A 16,870-nucleotide genomic window follows, 5' to 3' on the forward strand; every position below is an offset into this window, starting at 1 on the left:
TAATTACCAAGATACACTACATGACCAAAAGCATGTGGATATCTGCTCGTCAAGCATCTCATTCCAAAATCATGGGCATTAACATGGAGTTGGTCCCCCCTTTGCTGCTATAACAGCCTCCATTCTTCTGGGAAGGCTTTCCACTAGATGTTGAAACATTGCTGCGGGGATTTGCTTCCATTCAGCCACAAGAGCATTAGTGAGGTCGGGCACTGATGTTGGGCGATTAGGCCTGGCTCGCAGTCGGTGTTCCAATTAATCCCAAAGGTGTTCGATTGGGTTGAGGTCAGGGCTCTGTGCAGGCCAGTCAAGTTCTATCTCGACAAACCATTTCTGTATGGACCTCACTTTGTGCACAGGGGCATTGTCATGCTGAAAGGTGAGGAATCCCCTTTAAGAGGAATAAGTAACGTGTTCTAGTCTATGTCTGCATTCCAACTAGCACCCTATTCCCTTTCTAGTGCACTACTTTTGACCAGGGCTCATAGGGAATAGGGTGCCATTTGGGAGACAGCCATGTTTGTTGAATCCCGGGTTCACCAGGTCCCAAGTGCACTTCAAAGCATCACTACTTACCACCTGATAGAGGGAGGTGACCAACACCCCTAGTGTGGCAAAGATCATCCCCAGGAGGTTGAACTTCACATCATAGTAGGAGTTCAGGATCACACCTAATGTTATGGGCACCTAGTAGTGGGAAAAGACAGACACATCAGGTAAATAGCGTTACTGTAACTGTAATCATAAAAATTAATGAAAAAAAGTTTGGGTTAGGCATTAGGGTTAGTGTGTGGTTAGGGTTAAAGGGATACTTCGGGATGTTGGCAATGAGGCCCTTTATCTACTTCCCCGGAGTCAGATGAACCATTTGTATGGCTAATGCATGCAGTTTGAAGGAAGTCGCTAACTAGCATTAGCGCAATGACTAGAAGTCTATGGATATCTGCTCGTGAAAGTACCTCTAATGTCCTTCATACTGGACACAGAGATTTTCTGACTTTGCCAGCTAGTGACCACTCTGCAGAGCTGCCTCCAGTATATCGATCATCTCTATTCATTGTAGAGCGTAATCCCTGTACATTTTTGTGGGAATGACATTGGAACTACGGAACATAATTTATTTAGTTTTGATCATATTACCAATTTCTGGGTGGTTATGATTTATTATTTTCAAATTATATTATTATTGCCAATTTCACATAGGTCGTCAAATTTGGTTTATTCCAAGATGGTCAAAAATGTATTTGTATTAACCAAATTCTTTATACACAAATACATATTTTTGAAGGCTACCCCCTTATTTATTTTTTGAAAGACAGCTTGATATTTTTTTGCAATCATTAAGATTGGTTAAAAACAAACATGACCGGAAACTCACTGCTACCTTTGAAACATACATATGTCTAATTTTATGTATATAAGACCTCTGTGATGTTTGTAAAAGTTTGTTTTCTTAAACCTGTGTGCTTGATTATGTACTTTGCTAAATGTTCATTTTGAATGTATAATTCAACTTCGGTATATGTTTGTACAATTAGAAAAGTATTTAATTTTTAAACAAAAAAAAGTCATCTCAATAAATGCCAATCTGACCATTCTGTATGGAATGCTAGCTACATTGTAGCAGTCAGCAGCATTGGTACATTGTAACCACTACATACCAAAGTCAATTTGATCTTGGTGGAGAATGTCTTCTTGTAACACAGTCTGTATGACAATGATCACAGGAGTTGTCATCGCTTTGGCCAGCTGGTAAGTGCCAATGGTGTTGTTTTGTAAGGACATATTGGTGAAAGCCACAGAAGCTGAGAGCGAGCCAGATAATTTTGGTGGCAAATATGTCCATCTTCTGGCATACCCATAGTCCAAGCCATGTCACCACGAAATGGATCAGCGTTAGTCATGTTTGGGAAGCCATAGTGAACATAGATCCATTTGTTGATGAAAACGATGCATATCGACGACAGCAAATTGGCCAATAATCCAATGACGAGGCGGCTGTTCGAGAAAAGGTGTGAAAGTCGGTTAGCCATGGTCCTCTTGATAACCGTCCTGTAAAATCTACCTATAGGGTTCAGTAGTACTGTATAGTATGAATCTAGCTTGCTAATGTAAACCAACAAATTCAAGTAAAAATGTCTACCCTCTGCCAGTTGTGCAACGCTTTCATACTTTTCCCATCGCATGTTGATCATATAGGGAAAAAAAAGAGCCTGGCTGCAACTTAACGGGAGTAGTGACGTCAGATGAAGCGACCTTTACTTCCGTTTTTTCTGCGAAGAGAACTAGCCACGTCAGTGCCCTACAGCGCCTCCCCGTGGAGACTTTGGAAAGTTGAAGGCGATAACCTAAACTATTTATTCTAGACATATACAAGGTCTCTCAAACCTTCCTTATACTCTTCTAGATTCAGATACGGATTTGCATCCAGCCTGTGCACGGCCCAAAGACAAACAATATTTCAGTCAAGTCACTTTTATTGTATACGAAAATGCAGAAAATCATTCACTCCATTACATAAAATTTGGCAAAAAAAATAAAAAGAACACAAAAAAGAAAAGAAAACAAATGTCCAGGTGGGGTGTATTTATGGTTGGATCTCGTACCCCAGCGGGTCCAGACTCTTATCCAATAAGAGAAGAGACGACTCCCTCATCTTCTGAAGGAACTTCCTCAGCTCATCTTTGGAGAACACCTGAGACAGAGAGAGAGAAGAGACAGAACATAGTTAGCAAAAAGAAGAAGAGGATGGGAAAGTAGAAGAGTGGAAGAGGAGACAGCAATACAGTGACAGGGAGAGATGCTGTGAGATGGTGTTGTATTGAGCTATAATGCTGTGAGATGGTGTTGATATTGTATTGAGCTATAATGCTGTGAGATGGTGTTGATATTGTATTGAGCTATAATGCTGTGAGATGGTGTTGTATTGAGCTATAACGCTGTGAGATGGTGTTGATATTGTATTGAGCTATAATGCTGTGAGATGGTGTTGTATTGAGCTATAATGCTGTGAGATGGTGTTGATATTGTATTGAGCTATAATGCTGTGAGATGGTGTTGATATTGTATTGAGCTATAACGCTGTGAGATGGTGTTGATATTGTATTGAGCTATAACGCTGTGAGATGGTGTTGATATTGTATTGAGCTATAATGCTGTGAGATGGTGTTGATATTGTATTGAGCTATAATGCTGTGAGATGGTGTTGATATTGTATTGAGCTATAATGCTGTGAGATGGTGTTGATATTGTATTGAGCTATAACGCTGTGAGATGGTGTTGATATTGTATTGAGCTATAATGCTGTGAGATGGTGTTGTATTGAGCTATAATGCTGTGAGATGGTGTTGATATTGTATTGAGCTATAATGCTGTGAGATGGTGTTGATATTGTATTGAGCTATAACGCTGTGAGATGGTGTTGATATTGTATTGAGCTATAACGCTGTGAGATGGTGTTGATATTGTATTGAGCTATAACGCTGTGAGATGGTGATGGTGTTGTATTGAGCTATAATGCTGTGAGATGGTGTTGTATTGAGCTATAATGCTGTGAGATGGTGTTGTATTGAGCTATAACGCTGTGAGATGGTGTTGATATTGTATTGAGCTATAATGCTGTGAGATGGTGTTGTATTGAGCTATAATGCTGTGAGATGGTGTTGTATTGTATTGAGCTATAACGCTGTGAGATGGTGTTGTATTGTATTGAGCTATAATGCTGTGAGATGGTGTTGTATTGAGCTATAATGCTGTGAGATGGTGTTGATATTGAGCTATAATGCTGTGAGATGGTGTTGTATTGAGCTATAATGCTGTGAGATGGTGTTGTATTGAGCTATAATGCTGTGAGATGGTGTTGTATTGAGCTATAATGCTGTGAGATGGTGTTGATATTGTATTGAGCTATAATGCTGTGAGATGGTGTTGATATTGTATTGAGCTATAATGCTGTGAGATGGTGTTGATATTGTATTGAGCTATAATGCTGTGAGATGGTGTTGTATTGAGCTATAATGCTGTGAGATGGTGTTGTATTGAGCTATAATGCTGTGAGATGGTGTTGATATTGTATTGAGCTATAATGCTGTGAGATGGTGTTGATATTGTATTGAGCTATAATGCTGTGAGATGGTGTTGATATTGTATTGAGCTATAATGCTGTGAGATGGTGTTGTATTGAGCTATAATGCTGTGAGATGGTGTTGATATTGTATTGAGCTATAACGCTGTGAGATGGTGTTGATATTGTATTGAGCTATAATGCTGTGAGATGGTGTTGATATTGTATTGAGCTATAATGCTGTGAGATGGTGTTGTATTGAGCTATAATGCTGTGAGATGGTGTTGTATTGAGCTATAATGCTGTGAGATGGTGTTGTATTGAGCTATAATGCTGTGAGATGGTGTTGATATTGTATTGAGCTATAATGCTGTGAGATAGTGTTGATATTGTATTGAGCTATAATGCTGTGAGATGGTGTTGTATTGAGCTATAATGCTGTGAGATGGTGTTGTATTGAGCTATAATGCTGTGAGATGGTGTTGTATTGAGCTATAATGCTGTGAGATGGTGTTGATATTGTATTGAGCTATAATGCTGTGAGATGGTGTTGATATTGTATTGAGCTATAATGCTGTGAGATGGTGTTGATATTGTATTGAGCTATAATGCTGTGAGATGGTGTTGTATTGAGCTATAATGCTGTGAGATGGTGTTGTATTGTATTGAGCTATAATGCTGTGAGATGGTGTTGTATTGAGCTATAATGCTGTGAGATGGTGTTGTATTGAGCTATAATGCTGTGAGATGGTGTTGTATTGAGCTATAATGCTGTGAGATGGTGTTGTATTGAGCTATAACGCTGTGAGATGGTGTTGATATTGTATTGAGCTATAATGCTGTGAGATGGTGTTGATATTGTATTGAGCTATAATGCTATGAGATGGTGTTGATATTGTATTGAGCTATAATGCTGTGAGATGGTGTTGTATTGAGCTATAATGCTGTGAGATGGTGTTGATATTGTATTGAGCTATAATGCTGTGAGATGGTGTTGATATTGTATTGAGCTATAATGCTGTGAGATGGTGTTGTATTGTATTGAGCTATAACGCTGTGAGATGGTGTTGATATTGTATTGAGCTATAACGCTGTGAGATGGTGTTGATATTGTATTGAGCTATAATGCTGTGAGATGGTGTTGTATTGAGCTATAACGCTGTGAGATGGTGTTGTATTGAGCTATAATGCTGTGAGATGGTGTTGTATTGAGCTATAATGCTGTGAGATGGTGTTGATATTGTATTGAGCTATAATGCTGTGAGATGGTGTTGATATTGTATTGAGCTATAATGCTGTGAGATGGTGTTGTATTGAGCTATAATGCTGTGAGATGGTGTTGATATTGTATTGAGCTATAACGCTGTGAGATGGTGTTGTATTGAGCTATAATGCTGTGAGATGGTGTTGTATTGAGCTATAACGCTGTGAGATGGTGTTGTATTGAGCTATAATGCTGTGAGATGGTGTTGTATTGAGCTATAATGCTGTGAGATGGTGTTGATATTGTATTGAGCTATAATGCTGTGAGATGGTGTTGATATTGTATTGAGCTATAATGCTGTGAGATGGTGTTGTATTGAGCTATAATGCTGTGAGATGGTGTTGATATTGTATTGAGCTATAACGCTGTGAGATGGTGTTGATATTGTATTGAGCTATAACGCTTCATCAGCACTGATGTGAAAGAACTGGACAGGTGTCAGATGACGTGGAAGAGAGGAAGCCACACTAGACTATTAGGTGAATCTCAATAGTGTTTCCTTGAAGTCACAGTAGACTTGAGAAGCAGATGGTGGCAGACAAAGGAAAGGAGACAGAGAGGGGAGAGGATGAAGCCACTGTAGACTGAATTGAGATGCCCTCAGCCCAGGTCAGACTCCAGCGCAGACCATAGAAATATAATTTCTAGACTACAGTACAGACCTCATAGAGGCGGTGTTGGTCTGAGGCGATGATATCAGCCAGTCTGAGACTCTCCTGGTGGCGTTGTGTTCTCTGCAGTACTGTCTGCAACAGGAAGGACATCATGGGCAGACAGAGTCTACGGAGCAGCACCATCTGGTGGCCTCTCTCTGGGTCCTCCTCCGTATCCTGGAATAGAACAAGTGGTAGAAGTAATAATGTGTACCTAGAAATAACACAGTTGTACTGGAGACAGAGCTAATACAGGCTCAAACGCTAACCTAGCGCTGAGCCCTCACGCCACCAATCACTAACGGTAATACTCAGTTACAGACAGACACACACCTCTCTGACGTCGACCATCCAGCCCCCGTCCACAAACAGCAGGACGTTGTAGATTCTCTCCTTCACGTCTTCAGTCAGAGCCTCCAGACGGCCGGTCCAGTTGTCGTGTTCCATCTACAGGAGAGGAGGTCACACTTTAACACACCTTTTTTTTTTAAATTTAGTCAATAGGCTGTTACGCTAAATAATAGCGTTGCTAGCATTAGCGTTCTTCGTCTGATCCAGAACCAGCTACACTAACAAATTAAACTCCTCACCAGTTCTACCGTAACACAGAGACTGATCTGGGATCAGCTACTCTAACAAATTAAACTCCTCACCAGTTCTACCGTAACACAGAGACTGATCTGGGATCAGAGTGTATTGTGTACCTGGTACTCCTTCTCCTTCATCTCGAAGGCCACCTTCTCAGTGAACTTGGCCTGGGCCGGGGGGGCTGGGCTTCTGAGGGGGGGAGTTCATGTGATGGAACCACTCATTGAACGCCTCATGAGCTTCCTGGGGGGGTAACACACACACACACACACCTTATACAACTACAGGAGTCCCCTCTAAAAACGTTTAATAAACAGACGAGTCAATCACAGTGCTGCGAGAGCTTGTCCCCTCACCAGGTAAGCGCGGATACACAGGTGTTCCCTGATGGCGTTCTCATCCTCTGCAGGAAGGGGCGTGTCCAGGCCTAGCTCCTCCCACTGGCTGTATATCTCCCTCATTGAGTCCTCTGGGACCTTACCAAACACCTCCTTGGCTGCATCGTGTTTCTTAGAGGCTGGAGGAGATGAGAGAGAGAGGAGAGATAGCAATGGGTCAACAGCATGGTTGAAAAAGAGGGAGATTTTCAAAAGGTAGCCAATACAATGCAATGTTTGTATGGGCATGTGTTAGTAGTATGGGAAAGGGACTACCTCACACAGGAAGCATTGATCTGTTTCAGAACCGTGAGTGTGTGTGTAACGTACCCAGGAACTTCCTCATGATGGCGTTGCTCTGTTTGAGGGCCTCAGCTCTCTGGGCGGGGTCAAACACCAGCCAATCAATATGCCCTTTTCACGATGACGTCATCTAACTTCCGCCTTTCCGCGTAGCAGGTTAACTTCACTTCCGTTCGCCCGTAACCTGAGACTTCTCAACGAAAATACAACTGTTGACCACTAACTAGCAAGCTAGCTACTTGAAGAAATTCCAAAAGGTACGTTTAAGTTAAATTAGTAAAGTTAAGAGTAATAATGTTTACGTATATGCAATGGTTTGTAACTTGCTAACGTTATTGTTAATTCATAATTGTTCACTGCCTTAGTTACTTAAAAGTGGGCTAACGTTAGCTAACAACAACTTAGTACCAGATACCGATAACGTTAAAAGGTAGCGTTACATTGCTGCCTGGCTGTAATGTAACAAGTTTACTTAGCTAGCTATCTAACCCTTTGTTAGGCAGTTAGTTTATTCATGAATGTATAGTAACTCACCTATTCAAATACTGTTGTGCATGATAGCTAGATAAATATTGATTCCTGGTCAAAGCTGAATGTTAATTTAGCTGTTTCTTTTCTCCCGGTGTCTGTATCGCAACAGTATCCCATCCAACACCGAAGCATGGCACAATCTTCGAGAAGATGCTATTGCAGTGTACCATTTTGTTCAAACAACAAACAGAAATTCCCGTATCTGAGTTTTCACGATTTCCCTGTTGATGGAGAAATACGTGCCCGTTGGGTGAGGGCGATCAGGAGAGATGAGGGACCAAGTTTTAAGATTCTTCGTGGGAGCACCTTTGTTTGCAGTCAGCACTTTCCCCCTGAGGATAGATACACATCGGCCAGTGGACGGATCCGTATTAAACAGGGATCAGTGCCGTCTAGATTCCACTGGAATGATTGGGGTAAGGATAGGTAGACAGCGTTAAACGTAATACTACTGTAATCCAATAATATATTACTTGTACAAAATGTTTAATAATTTAATCCTGATGCAATATAGCTGCTACATTTTGTCATTTTAGGGACTGAAAAGTGATTACCAAAATGTATCATGACAAGCATATGGTTAATCTCACAAGCTCGGGAGTCAGTTTACCAGCGAGCAAGAAAGCGTCTTGGTGTTGCTGTCCTGGATGATTCTGATCATGAGATGCCTGACAGCACAGAGGGTGCTTTGCCTGCAGTGACAAACGATCACGACTATGCCTGCCGTCCTTCTCCTGGTTAGTATTACAAATAAGAGTAACCATGTATCTGTTTGGCAAAAAAAGTAAAAGTATATGGCAGTTAAGTAAAAATACTATTTTATACTACGATTTGGAGTAACTGGTCTCTCTGTGAAAAGACTTGGCGTTTTAAACCTCATCCATCTTAGAAGCTTCTTCAGTTTTATTTATTGAAAATGGGATGGGATAGATGAGTAATAACTAACCTACCAACATGTATGCTTTTTCTTCCCCTTAAGGTAAACTGGACAGTGCTACTCAAAGAATTCGAGAGTTGGAGCTGCAAGTGTTGTCCCTAGAAATTGAGATCCAGCACCTGACAGTTAAGAAGCAGCATCCACTCCTTTTTAATTTTTGTGTCACAGATGAGGACTATCGCTACTACACACGATTCAGCTCAAAGGAGGTCTTCACTGTGTTTTGGGATTCTGTTTATCCCTCTGCTTCACGGCTTGTATACTGGTCTAAGGCACAGCAAACGGCACATGTGACACCTAGCCCTCACCGAAAACTTCCACTTATTGATGAACTATTTATGTTTCTGTGTCGTGTTGCAGCTGGGCTTCAGGAGAAAACCTTGTCTACCATCTTTGAGGTCAGCCTGTCCACAGTTAGCCGCATCATTTTAACATGGACTAGCTACCTTTACCAGGTTCTTGGCTCACTGCCGGTGTGGATGACAAGAGAGCAGGTGCAGGCCACAATGCCTGATAAGTTCAAGCTCTACTGCCCTCAGGTGAGAGTTATAGTAGACTGCACCGAGATCCGCTGTGAAACACCATCCTCCCTCTCACTACAGTCAGAAACCTTTTCGAGCTACAAAAATCACACCACCTTTAAAGGGCTGATTGGTGTAGCTCCATGTGGTGTTATCACATTTGTATCAAAGCTCTACACAGGCTCCATCTCCGACATGGAAATAACACGGAAATGTCAGATCTTGCATTTACTTCAGCCCGGAGATGAATTAATGGCGGACAAGGGTTTCCTGATCGAGAGGATGTTGTCAGAAGTGGGGGCAACACTCGTCATCCCTCCACTGAAAAAATCTCCTCAGCTCAGCAGGGAGGACACTCTTAAGACCCAGGCCATCGCCCGGCTGAGGATTTTAGTCGAGAGGGCCATACGGAGGGTGAAGGAGTACCATATCTGGGATGGGCTTGTTCCTCTTTCCACAGTGGGTTCAGTGAATCAGCTGTGGGCCATCTGCTGCCTCATGTCGAACTATCAGGGACCTCTTGACATTAAAGGAGACAAACCAGTCTGATGTTTTTGTCAACTGGAAGTTGTATATTTCCTGAGTAAGCTAGATGGGCTGTAAATAGAAGTACTTTTATATTACTGTATTGTATGTACAAAAAAATGTAAATATGAATTAACTTTGTTGGTAATTTAATTGATCTAATGTTATACTGTATGTTTTTGTTAAGGGTAATAACTTTTTCATAGCTATTAATGAACCTAATGTGATATATTGTAAAAATATCCAACTATTAACCATGTTATGTGCTTATGTGTCATGGCACTGATGGAACTATTAAATATATGTTTGCAAGCAACTGCTTCCAATCCTTTTTGATTTTGGTAAGAGCATTTACAACATCGCAATCCTTTTCAAAATTTGTATTTCAATACATAGATATACAGTATATAACACAATTAAGTTCATTTGCAGTTAAAGAAAAACATGTCGACATTTACATCACAATCCTTTTCAAAATGTGTGTTTCAGTACATAGGAGATATACAGTATATGACAAGTTAATTTGCAGTTAAAGAAAAAAATGTCAAAGGTTCACCTTCCACATTTACCTTAACACTATTTACACAAAATTCTGCCTTATGTTTTATAACTTAAGAAGACATCCATGTAGATGTTATAATAGAAATGATCAAGCTTCTGTCGCATTGAGTGGATAATCTCCTCATCCCTAAAGATTCTCTCAACTGTGAAGTCAGTGCGGGTATCTGTAATGAAGTCACACCACTGAAGTCCGCTTAAGGCGAGTTGGCCTTGAACCTGATAGTAGTATTTGTGGCTCTTCTTAAGGCAGGCCTGGCCTTTAACTGTGATCAGGTGTTTAACTTGGGTAACATTTTCAACATCGCAACTCTTAACCTCAGCAAGACCAAATGGTGGTGCTTCTGTTGGGCAGAAGACTTTAGCATCCGGGCTGGCTGCAAGGTGAGGTGAATCAGGGTGGATGATGACCCCGCATTGTTTCAGAGAGACATCACAAAAATCAGAATATTGCCTCAGTATCTCAGGTTCCAGATCCAACCCTCTTCTCATAGCAGCTGTCTGAGGAGTTCCTCTCAGAATGCGGGTTGCCAAAGCCTTGGCAGACAACTCCCCACGAACATGGCATATTTCACGGAATCTGCTGGCTGTCAGTCGGGGTTTGCGTACCTGGCTCCACAGCTGGCATTCTGACTGCATTCTTGTTTCTGCTTCAATAGCAGCAGACATCTCCTCTGACACAATCAGGCTGTCCAAATGACATTGTTGTATGTAGTTGGGCTCAAAATCAATGGGAAATTTAAAGTTGTAACCTTCAATAGGCAACTGAGGAAACTCACTGGCACCAGGGTGTTTAATAATATCTCTACTTAATTCTAGAGGGCACTGGTAAGAAAGCACAGACCCAAATGGCACAGGGCCAAATTTAGAGTCCACCAAATTAAGGCCCTCAAGCCCGTGCAGCAATTTGCAAATCCCTGGTTGTGGACGGATGTCTTTCAGTTTCTCAGCACTGGCCATGACGTGAGGATCCGGAATAGGCCCTGGCATGAAAGTGAGATATGTCAAGTTTAGATTTCATTAAATGCCACCTTATCTTTTTCACTAAAAAAGACAACCACACTCATCCAGTCTCGTACATGCTTCTAATACAAATAAAAAAATATCCACTGAAAGTCTATATAAAAAGTAACAAATAATAATCACTTTTATGTTTGTATTATTTTAGAAATGCACTAAAGTCTTTGTGCTCTAGTACAGGCGGGGGCTCATTCAGACTCACCATCATAGGCTCGGTACAGTGTGCACTTCACTCCAGCTCTGACACTTGTTTTTTTCTTAGCCGCTGGTTTACACACCGCCATATCATTGGTGGCCTCTGGTACAATTCCCTGTGATATAATAATGATGAACAATACATTGTCAAAAGTCAATACAAACTGCAAAGTTCTGCATCAGTGTAACAAATAATATCTGACCTGTGTCCTAGGCCGGTGCCAGGTCTGCAGTGCGCTGGTGCATGACAGAGGCAATGGCACTGTCTTAAAGCCCATGGTAACATAGTGAGCACTTTGAAAAAGAAGTGCTACTATGTGATTACATAGTGCTTTCCCAGCAGAGCAGGAACATGACATGTGATTGAGTACCACAGGAACCTCTGCAGAGTCTAGTGTAACCTGTTCATAGAGACATAACAATTAGTGCTGTACTTACAAAACATTTTTTCTGCGTTTCATTATAAACTACTGTACACAATTTTCAAAACCCAATTTCTTTTTTTAATTAAGAAAAATTGGCTGTTCTGAAACCTTTGACAAGTAGTGCCAACACTTATCGAAAATTTGAACATTTTGAGTTATCACAGAATCTTTCCCAGTCTTTATTGCCGTCAACAACCCACATCGGTTTGTAAGAATTTCGTTGTGTATTAAGTTTAATGATACAAAATCAGAGCTCAGACTGAGAAACAAACTGATCCACAGTGGAACTTTGTGGAATCATTCTTATTAAATCTGCAACCGCAGCAAAACACAACAAAAAGAAAACTTATCTATCTTACCCTATCTTATCATAATGTTAGAGAACTGTTTATCTGAGAAACCTGAAGCCGATGAGCCTCCTCATTTTTCTTCATGGACCTGTAACATCGCCCTCTCACTGTCACCTCACCGTTAACTACACTTGAGACTGTTTCAATACAGTGATTGGGAGAAAGGGCGCAGCATTAGCCATTAATACATTACTGACTCTTATCTTACGGTCGATACAAACAGCAGTAATATTAAAAAGAGGCTGCAAAACAGAAACTCGTCAGCTCATAACCTTCGCTAGCATAGGGCTAATTTAAGCTAAATAAAGATAAACACGTACCTTCATAATCAAACAGGTAACCTTCAACGAAGAACTTGTAGCCTTTATCAAGCTTCGATCTTGAAGTAAGGGACCACTTGTCAGCAAGTCGTTCTACGTCGTTAAGTCGTATTGGTGGCAGATGTGAAAGGGACTGGGTGAACTCCATAATGATGTGCTACTAGCTAAGCGTTCCTAAGCGACACCGGATGTAAACATAACCTGCATCGCGGCAGAACGGAAGTTGTCTGACGTCACGTGAAAAGGGCCCATTGGAGGGTTCCATCTACTAAAGATGCGCGGGAAAAAATATGTTATGTCAAGGTCTTTGTTTTGCTAACGTTAGCGGCCTTGTGAACATTAGCTATATATATATTTATTTATTTTCTCCGATAGCTGAGTGTACACGGACAGAAATGGACTCCAAATACCCACATCTGGTAACTATGTATTTTCGTTGTAACTAACTAGCTAGCTAAGGAACGAAGAAGCTACGTTTTGCTAGCAAACAAACGTTACATAATAATGTACCGTATGCAGTGAAAAACTAGCTAACGTTAGCTACCTGACTGACTTTAGTTAGCTAACTTGTTAGCTATCCCAGCTGACAATCACTCATGCAAAATGTCAATCTATCTTTTTCACAGGCGAGACCTCAGAAGAAGCTCCGTAAAGTGAGGTAAGAAACCTCTTCTAGGGAACTTGGTATAGTGATAAATAGTAATGGCGAACTTTTGTAGGCACTAACTCTGCCATGGTTCGTTCGTTGGACAAAGCCTATGAGGAAAATAAATGCGTTTTTGGATTAACGCCGAAAATCAGGTCTGTGTTGAACACAAGTTTAGGAGATATAATACGTTTGGTTCTATGAGATAATCTTCATCAGCTGACGTCACTTTTTGTGAGTTACATTGAATTTATGTAATCATTAAAATCACGATGGCTTCGTAATTAATACAGCTAATGTTCGCATAGAATAAAACGTATAAAATCTCCTAAACCTGTGTTAACCTCAGACCGTAGTGCCTGGACACAGCCCTTAGCCGTGGTATATTGGCCAAATACCACAAACCCCAGAGGTGCCTTATTGCTATTATAAACTGTTTACCAACGTAATTAGAGCAGTACAAATCTGTTTTGGCTGTACCCATGTTATACGGTCTGATATCACGGTTTTCAGGCAATCAGCATTCAGGGCTCAAACCACCCAGTTTATAATGGAGTTAGGTATCTATCTAGCACCTATGTGAAGTTGGCCACAATAAGGATGAGCCACAATAGTGGAATTTAATTGAATGTGATGCAAATGTATACAAATAGTGGACTAGATAATGCTTGACAAGGTTGGAATGTTATATAAATTCAACAAAAATATAACATTTTGTTAATTTGACAAAAATAAATAAATCAGTTGAAATTGCACTGGATGCATTAGACTTAAGAATTGCATTGGGGGCATACTGACGTCTACATTTATATTGCACTATACAGTCTTACCCCATTTCATGGATCAACAATCCTTAGGTATCAGTCTACTCAGTGACACACAACTATCAGTGTCGTCGCTCTTATTTCCGGGCTTTGACTGTGGGAAATCACCTCCCTGTCAGCTTATTGTGCATATTGACAAGTACATTTTTAGTATTTATTAGGATCCCCAATTAGCTGTTGTCAAGGCAGCGGCTACTCTTCCTGGGTTCCAAATGTTCTTACGTTACACCCTTATTCTAAAATGTATTAAATGTTTTAGTCATCCATCTACACACAATACCCCATAATGAGAAAGCGAAAACAGGTTTTTATAAATTTTTGCAAATGTATTACAAATAAAAAAACAGAAATACATTATTTACATAAGTATTCAGACCCTTTGCTATGAGACTTGAAATTTAGCTCAGGTGCATCCTGTTACCATTGATCATCCTTGAGATGTTTCTTCAACTTGATTGGAGTCCACCTGTGGTATATTCAATTGATTGGACGTGATCTGGAAAGGCACAGACCTGTCTATATAAGGTCCCACAGTTGACAGTGCATGTCAGAGCAAAAACCAAGCCATGAGGTCGAAGGAATTGTCCATAGAGCTCAGAGACGGGATTGTTTCTAGGCACAGATCTGGGGAAGGGTAACAATACATTTCTGCAGCATTGAAGGTCCCTACGAACACAGTGGCCTCAATCATTCTTAAATGGAAGAAGTTTTAAAACACCAAGACTCTTCCTAGAGCTGGCCGCCCGGCCAAACTGAACAATCGGGGGAGAAGGGCCTTGGTCAGGGAGGTGACCAAGAACCCGATGGTCACTCTGACAGAGCTCTAGAGTTCCTCTGTGGAGATGGGAGAACCTTCCAGAAGGGCAACCATCTTTGCAGCACTCCAATAATCAGGCCTTTATGGTAGTGGCCAGACGGAAGCCACTCTTCTGTAAAAGGCACATGACAGCCCGCTTGGAGTTTGCCAAAAGGCACCTAAAGGACTCTGTCCATGAGAAACAAGATTCTCTGGTCTGATGAAACCACGATTCAATTCTTTGGCCTGAATGCGAAGTGTCACGTCTGGAGAAAAACTGGCACCATCTCTACGGTGAAGCAAGGTGGTGGCAGCATCATGCGGTGGGGATGTTTTTCTGCTGCAAGGACTGGGAGACTATTCAGGATTGAGGGAAATATGAACGGAGCAAAGTGCAGAGAGATCCTTGATGAAAACCTGCTCCAGAGCGCTCAGGACCTCAGACTGGGGAGAAGGTTCACCTTCCAACAGGACAACGACCCCAAGCACACAGCCAAGACAATGCAGGAGTGGCTTCGGAACAAGTCTCTGAATGTCCTTGAGTGGCCCAGCCAGAGCCTGGACTTGAACCCGATCGAACATCTCTGGAGACCTGACAGAGCTTGAAAGGATCTGCAGAGAAGAATGGGAGAAACTCCCCAAATACAGGTATGCCAAGCTTGTAGCGTCATACCCAAGAAGACTTGAGGCTGTAATCGCTGCCAAATGTGCTTCAACAAAGTACTGAGTAAAGGGTCTGAATACTTAAGTAAATTATAAATTGGTGTTCTTTTATAAATTTGCTGTTTTTGCTTTGTCATTATGGGGTGTTGTTTGTAGATTGATGAGGATTTGTATTTATTTAATACATTTTATAATAAACGTAACAATGTGGAAAAAGGAAAGGGGTCTGTATACTCTCTGATTGCACTTCATACTGTAACACTACATTTACAATTGATCCATTCAACAAACGCTCCCATCCAGAGAGACCCACAGCTAGTGCCTTCATCTTAAGAGACAACCACATATCATAGTCGTATCCCAAACACATATCACAGTCGTATCCAAACCACATCTCAAATCATTTCTGTGTCTCTCTTCAGTCCCTGTCGTGCCTTAAGGAGTACAGCCTTACCTATGGATTGTGGATCAATGAAATGGTCCAGTTGTGTTCTGTGGGTGTCACTGAGTAGATTGATACCCCATTTCATGGATCTACAACAGGGGTGTCAAACTCATTTTAGCTCAGGGGCCACATGGAGGAAAATCTATTCCCAAGTGGGCCGGACCGGAAAAATCATAGTATATATATAACTTAAAAACAACAACTTCAGATTGTTTTCTTTGTTTTAATACCATCAACATACAACATAAAGCTGGAGCCTGAGGACAGTGTGTCCAAAATAGTACAAGTACAACATCACTATTAATCATAAAACACGTCAAGTTTATTTGAAAATTCTAAAGAAAAAGAACAAACAATGCCTCAGTGATTAACAGAACTGTTTCACAGATGACAGAACTATATCAGGGTGTCATTTCTCAGGCAGAAATGTAGATAAAAATAATGAAATCCTGTTCCCCAAACAAGTGCAAGAACCACAGAGTCAAGAATAGGTTAAATATAAAAATAAAATAAAATCATGCTGTCATAATACTGCGTGACAACTTTGTTGCGCCCTTGCAGCTGTTTGTTCAAGTTATTCAGGTGCTCTGTAACATCCACCATAAATGCAAGGTCCGGCATCCATTCTGCGGAATGAAATTCTAACACTGGTTTGCCCTTTTCTTCCATGAACTGTTCAATTTCTTCTCGTAAATCAAAGAAACGCCTCAGCACAGCACCCCACAACGGCTTAACCATCTTACCTCAGTGTGGAATGGCAGGCCATAGATGTGGTCTTTCTCTCTGAGAAGGCTGTCAAACTGACGGTGATTCAGGCTTCTGGATCGGATGAAATTAACAGTTTGGATGACCACCTTCATGACGTT

General features: G+C 41.1%; 4 protein-coding genes and 1 pseudogene across 5 annotated transcripts in view; 2 read left to right on the forward strand and 3 right to left on the reverse strand.

Annotated features, from left to right (window-relative positions):
- Window positions 1-249: 249 nt before the first annotated feature.
- LOC311116598 (solute carrier family 35 member E3-like) lies at window positions 250-2,414 on the reverse strand (annotated as a pseudogene). Its single transcript has 2 exons — window positions 1,662-2,414; window positions 250-687 (listed from the first exon to the last, which is right to left on the reverse strand). The product of its transcript is annotated as a solute carrier family 35 member E3-like (transcript).
- Window positions 2,415-2,480: 66 nt separating this feature from the next.
- Window positions 2,481-7,354, reverse strand: LOC311116590 (nuclear pore complex protein Nup107-like). Its single transcript, XM_084191660.1, has 6 exons — window positions 7,276-7,354; window positions 6,925-7,085; window positions 6,685-6,811; window positions 6,314-6,427; window positions 5,990-6,157; window positions 2,481-2,695 (listed from the first exon to the last, which is right to left on the reverse strand). Exons 3-6 carry the CDS (start codon window positions 6,703-6,705, stop codon window positions 2,588-2,590), a joined length of 411 nt encoding a protein of 136 aa, XP_084047786.1. The 5' UTR covers window positions 6,706-6,811; window positions 6,925-7,085; window positions 7,276-7,354; the 3' UTR covers window positions 2,481-2,587.
- A 1,084-nt stretch (window positions 7,355-8,438) lies between these two features.
- On the forward strand, window positions 8,439-10,078 carry LOC311116585 (uncharacterized protein). Its single transcript, XM_084191658.1, has 2 exons — window positions 8,439-8,516; window positions 8,759-10,078. The coding sequence occupies exons 1-2, from the start codon at window positions 8,444-8,446 to the stop codon at window positions 9,784-9,786; spliced, it is 1,101 nt and encodes a 366-aa protein (XP_084047784.1). The 5' UTR covers window positions 8,439-8,443; the 3' UTR covers window positions 9,787-10,078.
- Window positions 10,079-10,127: 49 nt separating this feature from the next.
- LOC311116587 (uncharacterized protein) lies at window positions 10,128-11,868 on the reverse strand. The gene is made up of 2 exons (XM_084191659.1): window positions 11,543-11,868; window positions 10,128-11,303 (listed from the first exon to the last, which is right to left on the reverse strand). Exons 1-2 carry the CDS (start codon window positions 11,622-11,624, stop codon window positions 10,360-10,362), a joined length of 1,026 nt encoding a protein of 341 aa, XP_084047785.1. The 5' UTR covers window positions 11,625-11,868; the 3' UTR covers window positions 10,128-10,359.
- Window positions 11,869-12,938: 1,070 nt separating this feature from the next.
- The window catches only part of LOC311116591 (uncharacterized protein), a gene marked incomplete at its 3' end in the record, with an annotated part of 39,852 nt that continues 35,920 nt past the window's right edge, over window positions 12,939-16,870 (forward strand). The window contains exons 1-2 of the mRNA XM_084191661.1: window positions 12,939-13,049; window positions 13,257-13,288. Of these exons, the coding sequence (XP_084047787.1) occupies window positions 13,026-13,049; window positions 13,257-13,288 (56 nt within the window). The 5' untranslated portion in view covers window positions 12,939-13,025. The remainder of the gene's footprint in view (window positions 13,050-13,256; window positions 13,289-16,870) is intronic.

This window comes from Coregonus lavaretus (assembly GCF_964263955.1).
Source record: "Coregonus lavaretus genome assembly, contig: HAP1_SCAFFOLD_680, whole genome shotgun sequence".
NCBI classification, from domain to species: Eukaryota; Metazoa; Chordata; class Actinopteri; order Salmoniformes; family Salmonidae; genus Coregonus; species Coregonus lavaretus.